The following is a 20639-nucleotide window of genomic DNA, read 5'->3' as shown; positions in this document are numbered from 1 at the left end:
ATTTGTCATGCTTTTAAAAAGGGAAAAAGATCAAAATAAATTGTGCCTGTGATAATTGCTGTTTTTCAGCAGTTTGCTGTTCTGCAGGGGATAAAAAATATACAGTCATCCAACAATATATTGGAAAAAATAGAGGACTTGAGATCCAAGTAAACTTGTAAGGTTATTTTTAAATGATCAATTTACACCAAAAGTACTACTTCAGGTTAACAGAAAAAAGAAACAAATATAAGATGAATAAAAGTTGTATTTCTTTTAAGCACCTCTAGCGGTGGGTAAAGGATCCAGAATTCCTATTGTTCCTCTGTCCGGGTCCTCTGAGTGAATTGCAAAGGTCGAAGGTTTTAAGGAGTAGAATTGATCTACATTAACTCACAAAATCAGATAAAAAAGAAACATTTAACTTCTGTACTGAAGAGGACTTTGGAATACAAATAACTCAACCCAGTCAGTTTGGACAATGCAACATGTAGGGAAAAAGGTCAGCATTAATGTATGTTTTAGAACCAGTAAATCTCATTAGTTTAATCCAACAGATAATTCTAATGGTTAGTTCATTCTAAGGGGAAACTGTAAAATTTTAAAACAACTTAAATCTCAAAAGCTATATATATATATATATATATTTATTTATTTATAAAAAAAAAAAAAAAAAAAAAAAAAAAAAACTCTTCCTCACCCACCGCTGGCGATCTCCCCATTTATTTCCTCCAAGCTCAGGTCCTCTACCAGAGGCCTGGGAGCTTGAGGGTTCTGCGCAGTATCTTGTCTGTTCCTAGGACTGGCCTTTTCTGGATCGAGATATCTAATGTATTTCCAGGGATCTGCTTTAACCATTCCTCAAGTTACACATCTTTATACACACACATATATGTATATATATATACATATATATGTATATATATATACACACACACACACACACACACACATATATATATTAGGGTTGTCACGATACTAAACTTTCAACTCAATATCGATACTAAGTAAAATATTCGATACTCGTTACCCTTTTCGATACCACAAGAATAAAAACAAAGACTCTAAAATTCAACAGAAATATTTTCATTACTAAAAAAATACAAGAAATAAATAAAAAAACAATGAGAATAATATTTTGAGGTTGTATGCTGTGCACAATAATAAGCAAGCTTGATAAAAAAAACTTACAAATTAAGTGTTCCTTCCTTGGCTATGTTTTGCTAACATAACAATGACACTGGCCAAACCAGTTAAAAATAATTCTCAGCAGCTGCACCTGTTACAAAAAAGTCTGAAACTGAAAAATGCACAGAATTATTCAATCACACAGTGTTCAGAAAGTGCATTTTCCACTATTCTGCACTTTAGATGGCTGTATCGATACTTTTGAAAACTTTTGAAAATGAGTATTGTATCCGGATACAACATTTTAGTATCGATACTTTTGACAACTTATACATATACACACACATATATATATATATATATATATATATATATATATATATATATATATATATATATATATATATATATATATATATACACATACATATATGTGTGTGTGTGTGTGTATATGTATGTATATATATATATATATATATATATATATATATATAGACATATATATGTATATATATACATATATATAGACATATAGTATATGTATATATATACATATATATAGACATATATATACATATATATATAGAAATATATACATTTATTAAATTATAAATAAATAAACCCCTGCATATTTATTTTTATCTACAAGCCGGAAATATCCCCAGATTGAATTTCAGAAATCTGGTCACCTTAGTTTAGAGAGACAAATATTTTTTTATTATTTTTTTTTTTCTTAAATGCAATTCTATAATACAGTAAGGGAAATTTACGGGAGACTCCTAACACAGGAGGAGGGCAGGAAAGGGGCAAAATACAGTAGTTTCCCAGCCAAAATAGAAGACTTAGCAGCTATGATGTCGTTAGCAGCTCAGGCTAATTGTGTGGTGGTTGTGTACTTGTTTTGTTTATCAAAACATTAACAGAAGAGTAGACAAAAGCATTAAAGAGTTTCAAGCAACCCCTAAAAAACGGGTGTGTTCCGTATTTAGGTAAAATACTCCGCAATTTGTATTGAGTTTTGTCCATATTTCTGATGGAATATAATAGTGTACACTGCTCAAAGAAATAAAGGGATCACAGGAATGACAAAATATAGTTTCAAATTCAGAACTGCTGTCCATATGACTAATTATTTGCCAGACTTGCTTTTTTAGGAAAACCAATGAAGGCTTATAAAAGTTCAGACAGCAAATGTTTTGTATACAAAGAAAGGGGAAAGGCTTGCATCATGCTGCAGGAAGGAGGGCAGTGTGGTAGAAATACTCTGCGTCAGGCTATAATAACAGCTGGCTATTCAGACCTGGAGGTTCTCCTGGACAGGAATCTTATGCAGAGTTCAAATTCAGCGGCTGCGTCCTCCAAATACCAAACTGGTCGGCCGATTATGTCACAGTGCACAATGGAGGCCTGTTTGGATTGGAAGACTCGTTTTGCAGCCGACAAATGGCGCCTTCTTTTTCGCCATTTTGAAGGACGGGTCCAGTGTATCCTAAGTAGCCCTGGGTATCCCGTGACTGATTGCGAGTCGGAGCAAGCCGGCTGCTTTGTGCTCAGAGGAAAAAGAAAAATGGCACCAAACTGTGGTGAATAGTGAAAGTGCAGTTGAAAATAATACAAGCATGAATAGTTGCATCTGAAATATATATTTTTTTTTAAATGGTTATAGAGTCTGATTTATGGCAGGTAAGGTTTGGATTATTGAAAGGTTTCATCTGTCCCTGTGAAATTGGGTTTAGCTTACATTTAAGCACAGATTCCAATCTGCAGTGTTGGAACTATAAATTTGATATACATGACTGTACTGCTGCTGAAGCTCCTTGAAAATGTAATCAGCACCCAGAACTGTAGTGAGAAGTTCGGTATCCATTCTTCGCCTGCTTTGTGTCTCAACTGTCACAGTTGCAAGGCGATAGAACGTACGGCGGTGAATGCCAGAGAAGGCTGGACCTGTTTGAATCCATAGCCAAAACCCTTCCATCCTCCTTATTTTCATGGACCTCAAACGGCTAGACTGGGTCCTTGGAGGATGCAGCCTCTCAACGTAACCCCCAACTTTGAAACAGCAATTCCACTTCTCCAGGTATAAGCCTGATAAGGAGCACTTTCTCCCCCACAAAATGCCATTTTTCCAGAAAATTGGCCCCACAATATATCAATGCAAGAACACAAACACATGGCTTTGCACGTTTGTTTATTCCGATATGTGAACCACAGACCAGGATAAACTTAAACCCACAAAAAGTGTAATTGCACCTCATTATGCTTTGTCATCATGAAAAAAAAAAAAAGTGATTAGTTTCACCCCCAAACCTTGACATTTGTGCAATTTTAACAGGATTTGTGATCCAGAACTAAACCTAAACAAAGTACCCATCTTGCTCCCCACAGAAAACAATAACCTGTGAAACCCAAAATCAACATTTGAAAATTGCTTACACGGTCCCACTAGGGAAAATAATTCTATTTGCATATAGATAAAATATTTTGGGCTGCTGGTTTGTAATTTAAGAAAAATACCCTTAAAAAATTAAAAAAATAAATAAATATTGGATGAAGGATCTGGTAAAAACGCCAGTCAAGTTTAGTTCTCCAAGTCAACCTTTAGCACAGAAGAATAGCTATCAGACATAGTAGCTCTAATGGTGACATCTTGGCTTATGTGAATTAATGAGCGGCCATCGGCTGCACCTCTAACAAATGTAATGTCATTTTTTTTTGCCATTTCCTCATGCAGATTAACATTACATCCCCTGCAAACATCAAATACACCCACTGCATATTCATTCATCTTTAAGTTTAGGTTATAGGGAACCTTGAAAAACACAGCCATTTGCTCTTTGATTTTTCCAGAGGAACTGTTGAGAAGTTCATAAGTGATAATGCCAGAAAATCCACGTCCTGTGTGAGGCGTTTTGGCAAAGATTGCATCTCCAGATCCAGAAGGCTGAATTTTTGGTGTCATAGGATTAGCACAGAATCCCCTGCAGAGGAACATCCTGGACAAAGAATTTACATTTATGATAAAGCACGAATAGAAGACAAATCCTAAAAGAGGTTCCTTACCCAGGATTAGTGAGAACGTAGCAGTCTGAGGAGTTTGTGATCTCAATCTTGCATTCTCTGCGTGGTGCTGCTTTACGTATTTCTTCACCGACTGTGATGGCAGTCACAATAAGCTCAGATGCAATGCTTATTATATCCACAATTTCCATCTCTAGTAGAACTGCCCTGTGAGACAAAATTATTATATGCAGAAGTGTTTAACTCATTGGTTGAGCATTAAAAAGGCTACATTTAGAGAAAATAAATAATACTTAAGGTTCAAAAGGTGTTTGGTTAAAAAAACAAAAACAAAACAACATTGTGCCTGGCTGAGAATAATTACCGTTTTACAGTAGCTTGTTGTTCTGCAGGGCATAAAATATATATATATATATATATAAAACAAAAAAACTGTAATCCAGGCATGATGAGCTTGTGAGTCGAATTGTAAGGTTATTTTTAAGTAATTAATTTTCACCTTAATGACAATTTGAAAACTGAACCGTGCATAACAACAATTGGGAAATATTTTTACAAAGAGTTTGGGCTGCTAGTGTGAGGCAAGTTAAAATCCGTAAAAGGGTTTGGCAGGAATGCAAGTTTTAGTTGCTGAAGTCAACCTTAGTCAGAAATTGTAGCACTAATCGTGACGTCCTGGCTTATGTGAATGGTGTGTGAACATTTTTTCTTCTTTTTTTTTTTAAACCATTTCTATATGTAGACTTAAATGCAAATGAATATACCGTGGGAGGTTTTGATGTTTGAAAGGGTTGAAATTTAAGTTTAGATCACAGGGAACCTTGAGAAACAGTGGTTTGCTTTTTTCCATAGGACTAGTTTAGAACACACACACCACACCTTAATAAAACACAAATCCAGGTGAATTACACATTTCAAATAAAATCTTCTACATAGTGGGATATAGAAAACAAAATAAAAGTTTGAAGTGCAAACCAAAACTGTTCCGTGGATGCCTGGACCTCAGGACAGTTTAAAATGAGCCTCTATGTGCAGCCTTTGAGTGTATGCATCTGATGAAGCAGCAAATATCTGATAGAACATTGTTTCTTTTCACCTAATCCAGACATACTTTGACTGAAGATTCAGACTGAAATGTTTTAACACCAGAGAAATGCATACCTGCTGATGACTTTCGATCTAGCTGAACCAGGCGGTACGGTGGCTGAGAGGGTCACAGTCTGCAACATGAATAAATTAAGAAAATTTTAGTGAGCTTTTGACAGATCCCAAGTTTGGTGTAGCTGTTGTTCTTTGGACCAAATCTTAAATTGTCAATTCTGTCTTTGTCAATTCTGTCAGCTTGCACCAGAGCAATCTGAAGGACACTAGAAGACAGGTGGTTTGAGAGAGGGATGAAGGAAGCCATCTTTGTTAAAGAAAAAAAAACATAGCTGAACAGAGAGAGGATTGTGGTTTGATTTTCGAAGCATTTACAATTCAGTCATAAATCTGATTCCAAGGAATTGACATAAGCACACTTATGACTCAAAAGTGTCATAAGTTATCACATTGCCCATGTACAACAAAAGGACTCCAAAAATCTGTAATAAAAATATAACAATAACAAACATCTGATCCAGTGACTATTCATGAATTCCACTTGTAATGTGCTTAAGAGGAATGAACTCCATGCTGCTTAAATATACCAACACTCCAAGTAGCGGTTGGTCTGGTGCAAGGAAATGGAATAACTTGTGTATAGTTGTTGAAAAATATTCAGAAAAAGTGCGGATTGTTGGTTATTTAAAGAGAGTTATAAACAAAGCAAGAGATAGATGTACATTTATCCATCCATCCACTGCACGATGTACATTGAAAATAATAAAAAGCAGCTTGAAAAGGAGTTGGATGAAGCCCATTCAGTCCATAATACTCATGGTTTCTTCCATTATTGCTTAGAGAATGTTGCCTGTGTTAAAACCAGTCATGTCAATAACAATTCCTACAGCAATATCCAAATTCTTATTTTCACATAAGATATAATTCATACTATTCCATGCAATCCTACTACATTCATTTATTTTAATTAATAACAGTACATTTTGTGCTCTGATAAGAGTCATCTGCCATGTACTGCGACCAAATATTATTTTTGTGTGATGATTTAAAGTTATGGACATCTTTAGATTGCTTTAGCTGTGGTCCCATCCTGTTCCGTTGCACACAAACAATTTCTGGTAGCTCTCACCACTTAAAAGATAAAGTTACCACAGCCACTCTGATTATAACTCACTTTGTGAAAAAAGGTTTTTGAATATTAGAAGGTAATCTATTTTTACTGACTTTACAAAGTAGCTGTGCGGTATTAAAAAAAAAAGATTAAGAAATTTTAAACAGAATAAATTGCAAAAATAGATTGTTGGTGTGATAAAAAAAAAAAAAATACTTTATGTATAACCCTTACAGCGGTTTTATTCAAGTATCAAAGGGGTAAGGTTGGCCAGGCAATAAGCAATGTACACTGAGGGGTGGCCAAAAGTGGATAGGCACCAGAACCTCAGGGTCAATCTACACTGTTCCAACAGGAAAATTAACGAGCAAAACATCCATATTTTCTAAATAAAGACAAACTATACTTTCCTACAGCCTTTGCTAAGAAGTAGAAGCATATATTCAAACATCCGTAATTTCTAGATAAATGTTATAATGGATAAAATTCTTTCAGTTTTCAGATCTGGGGTGTAAATCTTTTCCATTGTCATTACTTACCTACTTGTTTCAATAAACATTCTGCATAAAATTGATATTTAAAAGCACTAATATATACATAAATTAATTATTTGATAAGTTCTGTATTTATTATCTTTGATGTTAGTATATGATGTGCATAATTAACCACAAAAAAATTAAATGTTTTGAATATTCTACTTGAGAGTATTACTGCTGCCACTATTTGTATTGAAGGGGGGGAAAATGGTAGCGGTGGCCACAGGGGTGGCCAATGATTTGGCCATGGCCACTCCTGGCCCCCTACTAGCTCCGCCCCTGCTAGTATCAAACTTGTTTTGTGTAATTCATAGGATGGTGAAAAACAACACAAAAAAACCTGGCTGGTGCCATATTTCAGATAGCATTTGTCAGAAGTCAAACATTATAGTTGTATTTATCACTACTAAAACTTCAGTACGCCGATGCTTATCCTCCAAATATTCTATGGAGTGGATTAAAGGACTGCCTCCAGGCCTGTTCTTTAAGTTATTTTTATTTTTGCTAATTCATCCTAAGTAAATAAAAAAAATGTTCCTCTTCATACCTTTAATGTTTGTCCTTATAAGATGTCATCAGCAGGCAGGTGGGAGACTTCTTTCAGCCACAGTTACTCCCTCTACTCTTCTGGCTTTAAGTGATTGTCAACAGCTGAAAACTGGAAACACCTGAGCAGGAAGCTGAGGAGCTCCCGGATGCAGTGACATATTGCCACCACTAGATGGCAACCTTTTTAAAAAGTATATATTTGAGGAAAGCAGTGTTAATTCAATAGAACCACCTTTTTCACACTGCAGGTCTTTAATGCTTTTGTCTACCTATTTTTTTTAATGTCCAGACTGAATTACTTGCCCATTTTTCTTTACATATTGGCTTAAACTCAATCAGACAAGATAACAAAGGTAATCTTTGAAGGCATGTTTTCAGATTAACATTTTAGACTTTGATTGGATCATTCTAACACATGACTGCTGATTAACCTCTATCACTGCCTTATTCTTTTGCAGCTCAAATTAGATTATTTTCTAACAATGCCCTGTATTTAGCTCCAGTCCAGTCATTCGTTTATAGCTGCTGAAAAGCATCCCCACACCCGGATGCTGCTTTCTAAATCAATTATTTCCTTTTGGCTATAGTTTATAATGGTCTCATCTGATCGGAGCATGTTTTCTATGTGTTTTTGTGATGCATCCAGACTACAAACAGATCTTTTCATGTTTAGTTTTTTTTTTTTTTCCCCTGGCCATTCCTCAAAGATAATATTGGTAGAGTGTATGAGTATACAAATTCTCCCACTGGGGCTGAATGAATCCCATGTGTTTGGATGAAGATTTGTACAGTGCTGTACATGTTCTAAAGCATACTGTTATTGTATAAATGCATATTTGATGTTTAATCTATCCAAATCCTCTGCACTTCTGATATATGTAATGTATGTAACGGTTAACAACCTATAAACTAAATTTAAAGTCTGAGGCTAAAACTTCATTTGAATTTCTTAAAATAATTTAAATATTTCTCCCTTTATAATAACGTCTAAAAACACAAGCAACCAGTAAAATATAGAGATATTAAGTCTGTTATTGATCAAAAAACAAGACTAAAAAGCTTTTACATCTGCTGGAAACATGTTAAATGTATTCAGACTAAACTATAAGCATCACAATTGTTAGAAAAGCTTAACATTTTCACTATAAAGCATTGCAAATTGTCTAGTGTTCACAGATTTTATCATACCTGAGCTATTGTGCAGAAGTTTGGGGTAACACCTTACAGGATATCTTTCAAACCAAAATGCACGCTGCATAAAGGAGGCATCAGGGTAATTCATACGACTGGCTATCATGACCAGAATAATCTGCTAAACATTAATTCCTGCCTCCTTTAATTCTCTTAACTAAATGATATGCACATGGGATCATTAGAGCACAATTTGTAATGAGCTGATGGTGCTTCTAATTTTAAAGCTAATTTATAAAAAAAAAACTGGTTCAATATTTTTTTTCATTGCACTGGGTTAGACTTGATTTGGGAGATTTTGAAAATTAAAAAATACATTTCTCACAATCATACAGACACAAATATTCATAAAAAAAACCCAAAATTTAATGAGCCAAGTTGATCAACTCTTGATGCTAGAGAACATTTTTTTCACAAATATAAGACAAACTGAACAGACGACCAAACTCACATCAGTTAGGTGATCTGCTCACAAGGCATTCAGTCTGAAAACAATGGACTACTGAAAATTTACAGACTTCAGTTTTATTTCTGATCAATCAGATCTATTCATCCTTCTTTGAAGCAAAGTCCTGTTCGCTGGTCAGTTCAGCTGTGACTGGATGATGGAGGGGTGGGCTGAGCAGATGCTATTCCATCAGGTTGTGACGACGGGTCTGAGATGGATAGACATAGACTATTAGCACATTGCTTTAAATGACTTAAAAAATAGTAAAAATAAAATAAAAAATTTTGGAAACACTGGAAAATACTCACACATTCCATTTGGAGCTCCGGAGTGTCGAGGGGCCATTGTCTGTGCGTTTCCTCCACCAGGTACCATTCTGTTGGCCACAGATTGGCCTGAAGTAGGGAAGACCGTAGCGTATATTATACATACACACCAACAAAAAGCAAAGAGATAAAGGAGAGCTCTATAGCACTGTAAGGACTTTATTGTCATAAGAACTGTGAAACATTATTCTGTCATAGTTGTGCGTCTTTGGTTCAGACCTGAATGTTGGATCGTGTAACCCGCCTGACCGTGCTGCTCCCTTTGCTGGCGAACCTTCATCTCTGCCTGTTTTAGTTGCTCAGTATGGAAAGTCTGTCTCTCCGTCAGCAACTGTTGGCGCTGCTGCTCCAACTGCACCACAGACACAGATATGTACGGTTACTAAGAGCTTTACTAAAATGAAAATTAAGCAAAATATGTTTTTTTTTCCCCACCAGTATTTCTGAAATTATGGCAAGATATTGTAACAACAATAAGGTTGAAAGTATGGCACCTAAGGATGGATGGACAGGACAGCTACACTGGTACATTTCTTTACTCACAGCCTCCTTCTCTCTGTCCATGATGGTTTCCAGCTCTTCAAAATGTCTCAGTTTGATCTCCAGCTTCTTCATCTGTGTCTCCACCAGTAGAGCCACCAGGGACTTGATCTTTCTCTCTTCTACAGCTGCTAAGTGCTACAAGAGATAGTCAAGAGGAAAAAATACTTCTTAAATTGAAACCAAGCCAGAATTGAACTCTGTTCAATGTGAACAAATAATAATAAATAAAAGGAGTTTCTTTGTTAAATCTGTCTTCAGTCCTTTTTTTCTGCAAGAGCAGTGTACGTGGTCTGAAGGATAACCCTTCAGTTTGGTTTTTTTTTTCCCCTGCAGACTAAAGCGCTTTTCATATTCTTATAAATTTTCACATGATTGGTGAGGGTGGGGCTTTACCTTGGCCTTTGAGGCAGCAGATGATAGAGCAGCCGCTGCTGCCGTGGAAACACTTCCCTCCACCAGCTCCAGCTCCATCATCCTCTTTCCATCATCTCCTTCTCCCTCCCGCCTGTTCTCACCATCTTCTCCCCTGCCTAGAATACAGCAAAATAAAAAATACACAAAAATTTTGTAAGGAGACAATTTAATGTGTTTTACATAAAAAAAAAAAACATAGGGAAATTAAACTGCAAAACCAGGGAGGCTGGTGAAAAACATGCTGCCAACCTTGGACTACCAACCTGAATGAATCACCTATGCAGGGAGCTCAATTTGGTTATGTACAAAGGCTTTCAGATTAAATCGTGGCACCCTGTTGGCGGCTTATTATATATTATTCCTATTATACACTTTGTCTTTGTGAGTAAACAAACATCTTTAGTCTTTACAATAACAAGAGCATGTGATTAGAGGTGTACTATATATACTCTAATACTCAGAACGTTTTGAAGTCCCCTCAACGCACACATACCATCGCCTTCGTCTCCCAACATACTTTCTCCATGTTCTCTTTTAACTTTATCCCCCTCCACTTTTGACATGCCAGGCTCCATTTTGACTCCATCCATTCTTACAGGACCCTGCAACACATCCAAATAATCCATGAACTATTCCATTTGAGAAAGACACAACATTATCAACGATTGGGGACGTTATCGGTAATTTCTTTTCTCTCTAGTTCACCTGATGGGAGTTGGAGTCCAGATTTTCAGCTTCCATTGTATCTATCAGAGAACAAAATTGATTAATAATGCTAGAGGCATTGAGACTGACATCTGGGGTTATTTAGTTAGTTTTAGTTTTACCTGTCTGTTCTGGCTGGAAGGAGGGGTCAGAAATTTTATACAGCGCATCCTCCTGTGCTTTTGAGAACTCCTCTGAGATAAACAACAACAAAAATGCAATACATCATGATACACGAAGCATAACACATCTGGTCTATGATAACTCAGATTCATTCAACTCTTACCCAGTGCTGCCTTCGCTGCAGCCGAAGCCACACGCGGATCTACCACAGACGCCAGGAAGGCCACAGTGCTCATAACGGGGTTTTCTGATTGGCTGAAAGGTACAGGCTGATATGCCAGTGGGCCAAGAGAGGCAGACGAGTCCTCCAGGTAAGGGTCCTCAATGGGCAAACGTAGAAAGTGTAGGATGCATTCATCCTGTGTTCTGGAGCCAACATGCTCTGATACTTTGTTCCAGTCGTCTCTGTAGACTTCTAAGGCCTGAGAAACAACACAAATGAACAATATTCAAATGTACTGAGAGAAAAGGAGATTCCAAAGAAAAAGCATTCAAAAAGCCTTAAAAAGTATAAATTATTTTATAATCCATATTTTAAACTTTTCAGCCTCACCTCCAACAGTAACAATGTCTCCTGCTCTGTCCATTCTCGTCCTGCATTTGCTCCTTTAGTCTAAAAAAAAGCCCACAGCAGGTTTCAAACTGAAAATAAATACTGATGGATATATTTTTAGAAAATATATTCCTCAATAAGAAAGTTATTACAAACTAAGCAACATATAAAAATCTAAGTAAAGATCATTCAGTTACGTAATGTAAGAAAACTCAAAGATAATGTGGCAAAGCAACATATTTAGATCCCGTGAGCTTTTTCTTGCTTATATGCATTTATAAACTAAAAGAAAAATTATACTTGATTTTCCAATTTTTTTAACATGGGAAATTTGAAACAATGACAATCGTCCTTTTCATTTGGCTCACTTTAATGACAGCCCCAAGGAAATCAGATGCAACTAAAAAGACCCCAGAATTCAACTAACACATTTTTTTATAAGCCTTTTTATTTTTTTATTAAAATCCTGAAGTTGTGAGTTCGAAACCCACTCCCACAGACTGCCCTCTGGGTGTCTGAGCAAGACCCTTAAGCCCCGATTGCTTTATTACAGAAATATTTGAACTTGATTTATCTTCATCCTCATATTTCTCATTTCACCACTAATTTATGTTAGTCTATTATGTAAAATCCCAATCCAATAAGTTGTAACAAGTTAATACCTTAAATGTTCAAGATTCTGTATTTGTTGAATTTGTTTCTTAAATTGGTTTATATTTGAGTACCAGAAATGTTAGTTTGAAGAAAAAAAAAACAGCTTGAGTTATAAATTAGTTTAGCGACGGCTGTAGTGTGAGACCTTTGGATGTTTCCTGGCATAGATGTCGGTGCGCAGACCAAAGTTCTGGCAGTCTGAAGGTTTCTCTCTGTTCTTCTCTGGGAAATTCAACATGTGCTGCGAGGCGGAAACCTGACAGGAAGAGAATGAGCCGAGAAGGAGTTTATAGCAATGAAAGCGGTAGAGTTGTCACAATACTAAAACTCCAAACTTGTACTGAAACCTAGGAAAATATTCCATACTAGATGCCATTTTTGATGCCACGGGGATAAAGAAAATAACAAATAATTAATAACAGAAATATGTTTATCAAGATGAAAATTTTTTTCATGAAACATCCTTTCTCAACAAAAGATTCTAATAATAAAATAAGTTTGCAAATAAATGCAAGATTAATAACCCAAATATAACAGTTTGACAATATTTGAAGACTGAGGTATAATTTTTTTAATGTAAACATAATCTAGACATCTATAATTAATGATAGCAAAAATATGCAAACACTTGTATTTAGTATCGATCCCATGCTAAATTAGCAATGTATCCGGAAACAGCATTTGAGTAATAATACTTTTTAGAGTATCAATACTTTTGACCAGCCTAATGCTGCGTTCACACCGGGGGCAGCAAAAGCAGCAAAATCGCGTCTGCTGCTTCATTTTTGCTGCTTGTACCAGTGAATTCTGACGCGCATCTGAAGCAGCTTTGCTGCTCTCGCTGCGCGGTCCAAAAGTGGCTCTGACGCGCGTTGGGCGGAGCTTCACTATCCTTTCTCTGCCTTGCAGCTATATTTGCTGTGATCAGTGGGAATAAAGCAGTTTTAATATGTTTTTAAGTGAGAAAATACACCTGAAAACTTCATCAGTGGAGTCAGTTCATCCAGATTACAATCCTGCCTCCCAATGTTATTTCTGTCGGAGCCGCTCAGACCCCCACATACCGGCGGTGCGCCGACAGAAGGAATCCATTCATCAGCAGCCTCTGGTCGGGTCGCCTCCTCGCGGTTTACCGCGGTGGCTGGTAGGTGTTTTTCATCTAAATAATCCGATCTGCAGGCACCAGAATAATAAAAGCGAACATATTCTGCCGGCAGATGTATATATTTTAAGTTAATTATGCGTTAATAAACTGTTTAAGAGAAGTGATCAGAGCAGTCTGTGTCATCAGCGCTGTGTCTCTCTCCCAGCCAGCTCCCAGATCAGCTTCTCTGATTGGTTGACGCGGCGCGTCGAGCAGCAAAAATTCAATTTTTCCATCTCGAGCAGCAACGCGTTTGCGGCGCGTCACGCGCGTCAGATGCCAAAACGCGCCCGACGCGCTGCTTCAGCTGCTCAGACGCGCTGCGCTTGCTGCTCGAAACGCACCGCGGGACTTTTTGCTGCGCCTTGACGCGCGTCAACCATTGACTTTGCATGTAAACTCGCTGCTTCTGTCGCGCCAGCTGCCCCCGGTGTGAACGCAGCATAAAACTGTGCAAAGATTATCTGGAGATGTGATAAAGGTAGACCAGCAGCACCAACCTGAAGCGGCTTGTGCTGCAGGGGGGCTAGCCCAGATGGTGTGTCGGCAAGAACATTAAAATGAGGTGTTGGAGGAGGTCCCATAGGGAGAGGTCGGCTCTCTGCATCCACTTGGTAGTTGATCAACCCCCACTGCTCTAAAAATGCATGAACCCTGAACACAAATAACAAATTTTTTGAAACACAGACACAACACGGCAAGAAAGGCACTTTCACAGATAACTTACCTTATAAGAGCACAGACGTCTCCTGTCAGGTTTCGCCTGCAGGACGTAGAGCTGAGGTATTCTTGCGGGTTGAGTCTGTATGTGTCTATCATGAAGTTACGATATGCCAGGAAGCTGCGGAGCAGGAGAGACAGTTAAACATTGGGGATCTCATGATCATCTTAGCCTAGAAAGATGGCTGACAATTAGGGGCTCTCACATTTCTGGGGTTTTGGATTTGTTCTTGCTGTTGAAGAATTCAGGAAGAGCCCGTTTCTCTATGGAGTGAATGCTGGAGAACATTTCCAAGTTTGTCAAGGATTACAATCAAATTAGAACACACAAAAATAAAAGGTAAAGAGTTAAAAGTCAGTGTGGGTAAAAGGTTTACCTGTTATAATTGAACCATGATGTGTAGCTTGGTATTATGATGTGATGAGTTTGCTCTGTGATATTTTCCTCTCCCTCTAATAGGCGAGGAATTTCACTTCTTCCCTCATCTTCTTCCTGAACATACATAATTAAAAACAAAATAATAATAAATCAGTTAATATGAACATAAACTTTTAGATATCAAATTACTTAAAAGTGCAATTCCTTCCATTTTTAGGCTGTTTTTCATTACAAAAAAAAAAAAAATGTCCAAAATGATATTCCTTTAATGGCAAATTCATCAAAAAGATGTAAAAGGTGAAGCCAGCTTCTGATTTTGAAGTCAGCCTTTTTTTTTATTTGTTTTTTTTTATAAACATTAAACAGCTAGGATTACCTCTATTTCAAAATATATAAAATGTATGTTAGTCAATGGACTAGCTTATCCTTGATCAGATTCTTTAAACAATTTGTCATCTATGATACCCTTCCCTTTGCTGAAGCTCTAAAAATAGAAATGTCAATGCTTTACTTAAATAAAACCAATAAATATGATTAAAATGTAAATCCCTGCAAAATATGTTTTTCTATTTTTTTTTTTTAATCTAAAAGGGTTTATACAAATTTCCTGTCACCAAATTTTATAACTACAGACTCAGCTTTCTATTTTTTTTCCACTCATGAATGATTAGAGTGTTATGGACTTCTAATCATTTAAACTGATGGCAAGATGGAGCGGCCCCCCTATTTATATATATTGTATGAATTTGTGTTATAACCAACTGTTCCTATTGTCACTCTATTACAGATAGAGTCATATAACAAAAGTAATTTCACCCTGAGATTATTAAAGTATTTCTGATTCTGATTCCTCATTGATGGGACAGGTGTTGTGAATGAAACGTTGCCAAGCTTGAAAGAGCTCCTGTGTGTCGCTGAATGTCTGCATTTGTGACTGAAAGACATCTTCAGCCTCCATTTATCTGTTTACTACAGTGTGCTGAATTCATGTTAATGTGGATTTAAAGACATTGCAAGGGGGAATATTTAAAAAATGTCTAATCAACCAATTCTTTCGCGACCCCCATGCAGTACCTCCGTGGACCCCCTGTTGAAGACCTCTGATTTAAGGTATAATATGACCCAACAAAACCCTTCCTTCCGTTTATTCAATTAGCAGTGAGATCGAGACAAAGTTAAATTCAGATTCAATGACGTCTCAAAAGGCTTCATGGCAAATATTGTTGCTTTTGTATTGTTTTTCTGACAATAGTTTTACATAAGTTGACTACCTATGATAATAACAATCAGCTGGAAAAAACACCTTTAGACACATTTTTAAGGCTGTTAAAGAATATTCTATTCTCTGGTCTTTTCTAGTATTTTAAAAATCACAAATAGTCAATAAGACACTTAGCATAATAAAAAGACTATTTACCCTTCCAGGAAAATCATCATCCTGATCATCTGGAAATTAAAAAATGAATAATTAATACAGACAATGACAAGTCAGAACTTCTAAACTGAACACAATGTTTGGGCTCATCAAGAACATTTGCTGTAGCATTTGCTCGCCTACCAAGATCAGCCATGATGCCTCCCTTTACTGGTGTATTCTCACTATCTTTCTTCAGGTTCACTACATAGATAAAAAAAAAAAATCAAGGCAAAGTTTAGAAGGAAAATGTTTTTGCAGCTTAAATATTTGAGCTGGATTTGGATTTTGTTTTGAGCTGGTTTTACCATTCTTTGGGAGAATGACTTCCTCCATGTTTGGCACTGGCGTTGGGTCTTCCATGTCTTTGGTCAGGTCCTCCTCTGGCTCCTCTTCCTGTTGGCCCCGCCTTCTCCTGCATTGGTGTAATCACATTAATATAGGATCAAAAGCCTTGGTTGGTGAATTCAAACCAAAAACATATATGCATGCCTTAACTATATAGTCAAGCATTACCCTTTTTTTCCTTTTTTCCTGCCATCAGTGGATGGAGAGGGCGAACGCCTCCTCTTTTTGGATGGTGTGGACTTAGAGTCCTGTGATAATTTGACAAATGCATAACTTTTGAGTGTTAAAAAAAATACCCTTAAACATACAACTTTATGACACCTAACATAAAAATAGATCATTCTAATTTATTCACAACAGAGCATCATCTCTTAAGGAACAGCCATAGTTGCTTTTCTTTTGCTAAACAATATTTCTATCAAAATCGGGAAAAAATTACAGACTATAAATAAGCTGAATAGAACAAACGCACCAAAGCTTCAAGTTCACACAAACCTGATCCTCTTTAAGGTGGATTCGCTGTCGAAGGATGAGTGGCACATTTCTCTCATTCACATAGTAGTCCTCTTCATTCATCCACTCATTAAACACGTCTGTGTCCAGGATCCAACCTGCATTAACCTGGAGAGCACACACGATACATTAAAACAATAAACACAGATTACAATTATTTGGGTAAATCCCATGTTGCCACCAGCACTTCTCCCGCTGAAAATATTCCACAGAAAAATTGGACTATCCTCCTTAAAGCTTAATCATCTCTCCCTAATTGGAATTAGGTATGGTTTGTCATTTGTTTCATTAGCTGTCAAGCATGCAATGAACATTACATTAATACTTAAAAATCTAGGTTAAATGTACCCTTTGGTAGGCCTATAATAAATCTGTTTTCATGTAATAAAGATGTTCCTACTGTTTTTTTTTTATTTACTTGCATAAAATATATATTTACTACTCAGTAAATAGTAGTTCCCATATAACCCTTTTTCATTAGTTATGAAAATTTTTTAAATATACCAAAATTAAGGCAAGAGAACTTAACATAAACATACTTTGTCAAATTAATATATAGTAATATTATAGAATTAATAACAAAAATTGTGAGTTAATCGCACTATAGATTTCTGAAAAAAAAAAAAGGTATTGTTGGTAAGTTGATATTGTTGCGCTAAAATATTTCAAATTGCAGAATTTCTGAGCTGTGCTGTCAGTGATAGCAAACAAAACAAACTTGAACAATAGGAAATTAAACATTAAAGTTGTTATAGCATCGTTTAAAATATATAGAGCGAGGTTTCCAAGTGTTTCCCTGAAAAATACCTCTTCTTAAGTTACTTAAAAAGCAATTGGAGCACCATAATAACACAGAGTTAAGAAATAAAAAAGTTAAATATACTCAAGCTTAAGAACCCAGTGACTGTTTTGCTATAAAAAGTAATTTTCCATTAAGTCTGATTCATTACAATTTTTTTAGTTGAAATATTTTTCAATTTCTATGTATTGTTATGCTAACCCTCCATGGCCTTTCTAAGTGTGGCAGCTCTTCCACGTCTCCTTCCACATCACTTGAGGACAGCCAGCTGTCATAACTGTTAAGAAAAGAAAAGTAAAATATGGTTATGTTCTTTTTTTCCCTGTTTTAAAAAATTGCTGTAAATACAGATCAAAAAGCCTCCTGAGTGTAACTTTTTTGTTTAAAAACAAGGCTTCAGTTCCATTTAAGGATTTTCTCTCTTAAACTACCTGTCAGGGTGCATGCCCCAGTGGACCAAAACGTGTTTATCCTTTCGCATAACAGGACGCATCCACTCATCTAAGAATAAAAGTGAACACAAAACTTAAAAAAGGCCATACGATGTTAGTAAACAGATAAAAGGAGATCTACTGACCCTCCTCTGTAGAAGCAAGTGAGCCGTATACGTGATGACTGGCCATTATCCTGTCCTCAGTAATTGCCCCCTGGAAAAGGCGCATATAAAAGTTACACACAACTGATTTAATCCCACATTAAATATATTCTGTTAGAACAAAATATATTATTTTGTAGCATTTTACCTTGTGTTTGATGATAATACCAACGAGCCTACTGGACAGCTCCACATCAACAGCAGGATCAATGAAAACCAGAGGCAGCGATATACAGTTGTTCTGTTGACAAAGTTGATCTCAGATGTTATAAGATAATCCTTTGCATAAATCAGTTGTTTTTTATCTTTATTTTATCTGGATATTCCATACCTGGATTAGAGCTTTTTCAATTGCAACAAACATCTCTACATTTCTCTCAGTTCTTGATGGATTCTGGAGGTCAAACCTTCTCCTATGTGAAGATATACAGGAAATAACATTAAACATGGCTGTTTATAACAGAGAGAATTGATAAGGGCATAAGTGCAGGATGCTCGTTACCCACCAGCCCTGCTCAACCTTGAATTTGTAAGCAGTGCCAAGGATGTGACATAGTCCTCCACCTGGTTGCAATTCCAGGAAGCAATGGGCCTACAGAGAATGGTTCAGATTAGCTGTTAAGGTAAAGAAACATTCACATTTTTTTTTTACCTAAAACAACCACAACAATCAATTAGCAAGCCCTCACCACCAAAGGTGATCATGCCTTTATGGCTGCAGCACAGAGATTCTGGAATAACTTGCCTTGGCATATTCGATCAGCAGGCTCCTGTGAGGTTTTTAAATCATCTCTAAAAGCACACTTCTTCTCCCTGGCTTTTAATCAAGCCTAAATGGATATGTGGCAAATTTTTATTTTATATTAAATTTATTTTATTTAAACTGAAACATTTATCCTATTATATTTTGTCTCCATTAAATTTTTCTTTTCTCATTATGTTTATGTATTTTAGCTTTCATTTTTTATCTTATGCTCTGCGACTATGATTTCTGTACAGCACTTTGGTCAACCCCGATAGTTTTAAATATGCTTTATAAATAAAGTTTCAGTTGAGTTGAGTAGGGCAAAATGGTTATGCACTGGTAATAGTAAATTAGTAAAGGGGCAAACTATTCTGCATAAAAACCGCTAAAACTTTACTTCTGACGATTAATTTCTCATTATTTCAAATGCCCAGTAATACAGTGTAACCAATACTGAACATAACTGAATAATGTCGAAAAGAAAAAAGTAGAGGGAAATAAATTACTTTCTGGATTACGCACCATAATTATTTATTTTGCACTGTGCTGAACCTTACCATATCAAAAGTTTTTGCACCCTGACTTAAAACTGCATTTTCCTTTTCTCCTATACTGTTTACATTCTGATCACTGCTGCACTTTATAAATGGTAATGTTCATATCACTGTTGTAAGCTGCTCATTCACTGTTGAAAAGCTGTATGCATCGAAATTAAGTTTTGTATACAGTCTGTGTATATAAAATGACAATGAAGTTTCTCTAAGTCAATTTCAGTTTGAGATGAGTGTGCTTGAACAAAGGACATATTGCCTCTTCTGGGCTATCATTTATAAATCATTATTTATTTTTTCTAAGTTCAAGAAACTGAGAAACTCACTGGTAGCTTTGTGATTGCAGGGTCTGGAGCTTGTCTGCCAAAAGCATCCTCCTGAAACTGGAGAAGCTGCAAGGTGACTGCAGCCAGGACCTGGCAAGATGGAGCATCCACCAACACATACTAACGGACAGAGACACAGATTTCAAGGGGAAGGGAGGAAATAAGCCATTAGAAATCGTTTATCAGCTAGCAAAATTAAAAAAATATTACACCTTTGAGGCAAAATTCAAAACTTCTCAAATGAAATTTAAAAACATATACACAATTACAGACTTATCCCTTCCTACTCTTTTTCAACGCTTTATAAACACTAAAGCGAATCTGAGTATCTCGTTAAAGTTATTGAGCTCAATAGATTATTTCCAGTGCCTCTACGGGGGTTACTACTTGCAGGGGGCGGCTAGCGGTTCCACCTAGCTACCTTTTTGTAGTGCTTCCCGATCCACTGCCGCACCACCTCCAGCTGGGCTAAAGTGTCCGGACACTCCCAAAACCGAGCCGAAGGACTGCTGTCTTTTTTACGGTGAGCCAATGCTTGGCTTGTCCCCGGAAAGCCGGGGTGTGTTCCTCCGGACATTGTAACCACTGCAGAACGGGATTAATTATCAAACACGGAAAAAAAAAACCAAACTGACTAGCGCGGTTGCTAGCCGTTGGCGTTCTCGTTCTCTATCGCGAGATTTCAGTTGTATCGTCATAAACTGTAACTTTGATTTTTTATTT

General features: G+C 36.5%; 1 protein-coding gene across 1 annotated transcript; it reads right to left on the bottom strand.

Moving 5' to 3' along the window:
- Positions 1-9125: 9125 nt before the first annotated feature.
- smarcc1b (SWI/SNF related, matrix associated, actin dependent regulator of chromatin, subfamily c, member 1b) lies at positions 9126-20592 on the bottom strand. The gene is made up of 28 exons (XM_038288638.1): positions 20338-20592; positions 19917-20036; positions 18801-18886; positions 18626-18707; positions 18443-18535; positions 18277-18346; positions 18131-18200; positions 17901-17976; positions 16883-17008; positions 16556-16635; positions 16348-16454; positions 16184-16243; positions 16043-16071; positions 14624-14739; positions 14453-14524; positions 14254-14367; positions 14027-14180; positions 12528-12638; positions 11729-11788; positions 11339-11597; positions 11175-11246; positions 11053-11093; positions 10841-10949; positions 10327-10463; positions 9934-10068; positions 9610-9742; positions 9373-9459; positions 9126-9272 (listed from the first exon to the last, which is right to left on the bottom strand). Exons 1-28 carry the CDS (start codon positions 20491-20493, stop codon positions 9205-9207), a joined length of 2823 nt encoding a protein of 940 aa, XP_038144566.1. The 5' UTR covers positions 20494-20592; the 3' UTR covers positions 9126-9204.
- Between the last annotated feature and the right edge of the window lie 47 nt (positions 20593-20639).

Source organism: Cyprinodon tularosa, unplaced genomic scaffold (genome assembly GCF_016077235.1).
Source record: "Cyprinodon tularosa strain WSP-4 unplaced genomic scaffold, ASM1607723v1 ctg26, whole genome shotgun sequence".
NCBI lineage: Eukaryota > Metazoa > Chordata > Actinopteri > Cyprinodontiformes > Cyprinodontidae > Cyprinodon > Cyprinodon tularosa.
Note: the sequence above shows the minus strand (reverse complement) of the source record. Positions and strands in the feature narration are given on the sequence as shown.